Source organism: Impatiens glandulifera, chromosome 4 (assembly GCF_907164915.1).
Source record: "Impatiens glandulifera chromosome 4, dImpGla2.1, whole genome shotgun sequence".
NCBI classification, from domain to species: domain Eukaryota; kingdom Viridiplantae; phylum Streptophyta; class Magnoliopsida; order Ericales; family Balsaminaceae; genus Impatiens; species Impatiens glandulifera.
Window position 1 is genome coordinate 19,240,083 of NC_061865.1, and position 5,575 is coordinate 19,245,657.

The 5,575-nt window shown below is 37.7% G+C and overlaps 1 protein-coding gene across 1 annotated transcript; it reads left to right on the forward strand.

The window, feature by feature from the left end:
* The first annotated feature begins 202 nt into the window (after nt 1-202).
* LOC124936662 (probable xyloglucan endotransglucosylase/hydrolase protein 23) lies at nt 203-1,406 on the forward strand. Its single transcript, XM_047477178.1, has 3 exons — nt 203-538; nt 610-803; nt 886-1,406. Exons 1-3 carry the CDS (start codon nt 254-256, stop codon nt 1,295-1,297), a joined length of 891 nt encoding a protein of 296 aa, XP_047333134.1. The 5' UTR covers nt 203-253; the 3' UTR covers nt 1,298-1,406.
* Nucleotides 1,407-5,575: the final 4,169 nt, after the last annotated feature.

A 5,575-nucleotide genomic window follows, 5' to 3' on the forward strand; every position in this document is an offset into this window, starting at 1 on the left:
ATATGGTGAATATATTATAAATAAATAAGAAAAAAGAAAAAGGTAATAACGCGATTTCGATTACGCGTAACAAGTGAGGGAGTAACGACTGTTGGAGGAACACAGCTGTTTACAGCTTCAGCTTTCATGGAATGAACCTGGAATCTTCTTTTATCTTTCTTTCCCATTCTCAATGATCAACACAGCTATAAATACTACTACTTCTCTCATCATATCAATATATTATAACATCCATCAATATCAATTCAATTCAATGTCTTCTTCATCATCACTAATCATGCTCTTCTTCGTACTGAGCTTCGCTTTCGTAATTTTGAGTATAGATGTATGCAGCAGCGCAAACTTCAACGAGAAGGTAGACATAACCTGGGGCGACGGCAGAGCAAAAATACTCAACAATGGAGACCTTCTGAGTCTCTCCCTTGATCAGCCCTCCGGCTCCGGTTTTCAGTCCAAGAATCAATACCTCTTCGGTAAAATCGATATGCAGATCAAACTCGTCTCCGGGAACTCCGCAGGCACCGTCACCGCCTACTACGTAAGTTAACAAACAAACAAACAAATCATCTCATGATCTTACAATGAATTGTAATTAAATATTGGGTGCAGTTGAAATCGCCTGGATCGACTTGGGACGAAATAGATTTCGAATTCTTGGGGAATCTGAGCGGCGACCCTTACATTCTTCACACCAATGTGTTCAGTCAAGGAAAAGGAAACAGAGAGCAACAATTCTACCTCTGGTTCGATCCAACAGCAGATTTCCACACCTATTCAATCTTATGGAACCCACAACGAATTATGTATGTAATAATGTAAATGTAATTCATTCATTCTTTCTATAACATATACTCATAATAATAATCTTATTGTTAATAACAACAGATTCTCAGTCGACGGGATACCCATTAGGGAATTCAAGAACGCAGAGTCCATCGGCGTTCCCTACTTAAAGAACCAGCCTATGAGGATCTATTCAAGCCTATGGAACGCCGATGATTGGGCAACCAGAGGTGGACTTGTCAAGACGGATTGGACCAACGCTCCGTTCACCGCCTCTTACCGCAATTTCAACGACGCCACCGCCTGCGTCTGGTCCGCTGCCGCCGGAAAGTCGTCTTGCAGCGACTCGTCCTCCGTCTCAAGTGGCAATGCCTGGCTCAATCAGCAGATGGACACGACCGGCCAAGAGAAGATGAGATGGGTGCAGAACAACTACATGGTTTATAATTACTGCAATGACTCCAAGAGGTTCCCTTTAGGGTTGCCGGCTGAATGTTCCTTATTAAGGGCATAGTCGTAACCTTTATACACCACATTTTTGTATTTAATTTTATTCTTTCATTTAATTATATTCTTTTCTCTTTTTTTCTGGTAGTAATTGAAATAACTATTTTATTTTTTTTTAGAAATTTATGATTCAATCTTCTTTTTTTATTTATAATTGAGGAATAAGTTATATAAGTTATATTTTTTTTTCTCATTATTGTTATTAGCAATAGCATTATTACGCTCATTTAAATATGTCAAAAGAATAATTATTTTATAGAGAAATGTAATACGAATTTAATGTCTTAATAATTATCCTAATCAATTTAAAATTTTGTAACACTAAATTTGGATGATAATTTGTTAACATGCTTATTAGATGTAAAAATGGTTGTCTGCCATTTGGGTTGTATCATTTGAAGTTCAATATATATTCTTTAGAAAAGAGTTATTGTGAATTCAGATTCATTGTAAGGATAAGGCTTCGATTAACTTTTATGGATGATGCTTAATGGAGGGTTAAGTGTCTCAATATGGTGTTTAATGAGATTGTCATTATAGGAAGGATATGTTTAATTCTTGTACTAATAATTTTACGAGTCACATTAGATATAAAAGGAGATGGAACACTATTGCATTACTCCTGGTCGTTACAACTGTTACAAAGAAATGGAAGATTTGCAATAATGTGGAAATGGAAGATCTGTATTACTGACGAAACTAGAAGATTTGTAATAATGCTCTGAATTAGATAAGAAGAAAATAAGAGAGATAGTAACTCTTGTAATTGTTTTTAAGTCTTGTGAGTGATTTTCTCTCTGAACTAACATTTGGTATCAGCGCATCAGGTGAAAGTCAAAAATCATCTAGTGTGATATATATCGAAGGATGCAGGATCAATAGGGATGCAGAAAAACAATGGCATATTCCACTATCCGCAGCTAACACACACGAATTACAGGCTATAATGGAGGACCAAGGAGTGTGGGAGGTCATCGAGTCAGCAGAAGACACAAAGATTGATGCCTGACTCAATAAGAATGCGAGGTCGCATCTTCTACAAGCACTTCTGGAGGATCTTCTCATGTAGGTGGCAAATAAGAAGACGACGAAGGAAGTGTGGAAACTGTCTCAAGACGAGCTTCGTGGCGCAGATTGTGTGAAGAATGCACGATTGCAGACAATGAAGAATGATTTTGATAGGATGCATATGAACGATAGTGAGTCGCTCGATCAATATGATGGTCGACTCACATCCATATCGGTCAGGTACTCGAGCCTTGGAGAAACACTAAATGATGATACGATAGTAAAAAAGTTTTTTGAGACCGTGCCAAAAAGGTTTATTAGTGTGGTAGCCGGCATCGAACAATTTTACAACCTCGAGACGTTAACATTCGAGGAAGCAGTTGAAAGGCTGAAGACCTTTGAAGAGCGCACGCGCAAGAAAAGCATAAGCACTAGAGGACACGAATGACAAGTGCTACTCACTCAGGAGGAGTGGAAGGAACAGTTGAAAAAGGACGAGAAAGACTCGTTGAACTAATGGAAAAGGGATACCACATATAGTGGGACCCCTGGTCAACGAGGTAGAACCCGAGGCAGAGGCCAAGGGAGAGGAGGCCGAGGAGCACCGTCTCGGAAAGTCAAAGAAGGTGGTTTGGGTGGTCGAGAAGCTTCTCGAGACAAAAGTTACATTCGGTGTTTTAATTGCAATGAAATAGGACATTACTCAACACAATATCGAGCAAAGAAGAACGAGGTAGCACACCTTACCCACGCGGACAACGCCGAACCAACATTGATTATAGCAATCTCGGAGGAGATATCGTCAATTAATGTTGTCATGCAGAATGAAATGAAGCTGACTCCAGAAATCCGAGAAGCTAAGAATGACGAGACATCAAGAGATGCTTGGTTCTTGGACAACAGCGCCAACAATCACATGACTAGCTATAAAGAGAAGGTCTTTGAACAAAATGAAGCAGTCACCGCGAAGGTGAAGTTTGGAGACGGTTCTACAGTATAAATTTGTGGAAAAGGTTCTATCATGTTCGAATGCAAAAATGGCGACCAGTGGCTTCTCGAGGGAGTTTTTTATTCCTTCTTGAAAAAGTGATCTGGTGAGTCTCAGGCAACTCACTGAGATAGATCACAGGTTGGTGATGGACGAAGAAGAGCTTGAAGTCTTCGCTAAGAACCCTTCATGCCTTATCATGAAAGTGAGACGAACTCATAATCGACTATATCAATTTTTTTTAAATTAAAAAAATCAGTTTGTCTTTTATCTAATCTTGAAGATCCAGCATGGTTAAGGAATACTCGTCTCAGTCGTGTTAACTTCTAAGCACTAAAGTCCCACGTAAATAAGGGAATGATTATTGGTGTTCTGAAAATTTCTCTTCCAAAACAACTTTGTCGAGTATGCCTAGTTACAAAACAGACGAGACAATTGTTTGCACTAGAAGCAAAGTTTCGAGAAAAAAAGTCACTCAAATTGTTGCACATTGACTTATGTGGACTAATCACGCCAACAACCTAGGGAGGAAATCAATACTTCATGTTCATTATTGATGATAATTATAGGTGGATGTGGATCCATATGCTGAAAGAAAATGATGAAGCATGCTCTTTGTTTAAGAAGACGATGCAATTGATCGAGAATGTGATTGGACTTCGAATCAAAGTCCTTTGTTCGGATAGAGGAGATAAATTCTTCTCCAGGGAGTTCGTAGAGTTGTGAAAAGAAGTAGGAATAGAGCTAAAATTCACTACATTGTACTCTCCACAACAAAATGGTGTGGTGGAAAGGCGTAATTGAACAGTGATGGTCATGGTTAGGTCATTGCTCAAAAGCATGGAAGTCCCGAACAAGTATTAGGGGAGGAAGTTCATCATGTAGTCTATCTTCTCAACCGAGTTCCAACCAAATTTATTCGAGACAAAACCTCATTTGAGATGTGGACTGGAATGAAGTAGAACCTAGCGCACCTTCATGTGTTTGGGTGTACAACGCACGCCAAGGTGATCACTCCTCATCTAAAAATGTTAGACGACAGAAGTCAGATGTATGTCTATTTTGGTGTTGAAGAAGGAAGTAAAGAACACAGTTTGTTATAACCACAAAATGGCAAGATCCATGTGAGTCGTGATGTTGTGTTCGAAGAAGGTTGATCGGTGTTCGTGATCTCGAATCACGCCAGGACTAAGGAAGAGAATGTTGCATTACTCCTGGCCGTTATAACTGTTACAAAGAAATGGAAGATTTGCAATAATGTGGATACGGAAGATCTGTATTAATGAGAAAAATAGAAGATTTGCAATAAATTTGATTAAATTAAAAAATTAAAAACTTTTTCTTTTTAGTATAAATAAATGTATACTGCTTTGAATTTGATAAGAAGAAAATAAGAGAGACAGTAATTCTTGTAATTTCCTTTAAGATATTAAATATTTTATAGAAAATTTCTCCAAGTCTTGTGGGTGATTCTCTCCCTGGGCCAACAAACACCATGAACAACTCTTCTCATTCTAAGGTTTTGATCATGGTAGGCGTAAGGAGGTAAAACATGACATATATGATGTTATGCGGTGGAAAAATATAGATTGTTTTCACGTGGGGCATTCTTATAACGTGTATGCTCAGCTTCATACAATTATTATTTGGAAAAATTGTGGGAGTCTAAAATTCATTTTAAGATTTCTTTCTTTGGTTGGAGTGTTATTCATGGTGAGATTTTTCGGACAATATATGTATGAAAACAAACTTGTATTATTATTAGTTGTTGTCGGATATGCCTTATGGAGGTTCAATTGGAGTCTCACCTTGTTCTACATTGTCGTAAGGTGGTGGGTAATTAGAGTCATATTAGAGCATGACTAGAATTTAGTTGGTGATGTCTAAGTCTCTTGGTAGTTGCTGGGAGGTTTGGATAGAGACGACAAATATGACAAGTCTGAATTGTTATTTAGAGAAGTACTGGACTATCTAGGTCTATATTTGATATTAGTGTCATGGGCGTATAAGGAAATATGCATGATCGAGTCCTTACATTGTTTCTCCCTTATAACATCTTACACAACTTTCCTAAAAGAATAATTTCGTTTCCCAACTTCCTTTATCTTGTTCTTTTTGAAAAATTATAATCTAATGTTGACTACATTATCCATTGTGAATGGATTTTTCTCTTTTTTTCTTATCAACTAAGATAATTTTGGTTCAACTAAAACCATTGCATTGAGTTCTCCTAGGGTGTTCTAAATTCGAGCTAAAAGACACTATTCTAAATAGTTTATAGATTCATCG

What these genes read in the sequence shown, in the direction of transcription:
- LOC124936662 (XM_047477178.1), top strand. Translation starts at nt 254, where the DNA reads ATGTCTTCTTCATCATCACTAATCATGCTCTTCTTCGTACTGAGCTTC. An exon ending in GCACCGTCACCGCCTACTAC is followed by an intron (nt 539 to 609) that starts GTAAGTTAACAA and finishes TATTGGGTGCAG; the next exon opens with TTGAAATCGCCTGGATCGAC. An exon ending in TGGAACCCACAACGAATTAT is followed by an intron (nt 804 to 885) that starts GTATGTAATAAT and finishes TAATAACAACAG; the next exon opens with ATTCTCAGTCGACGGGATAC.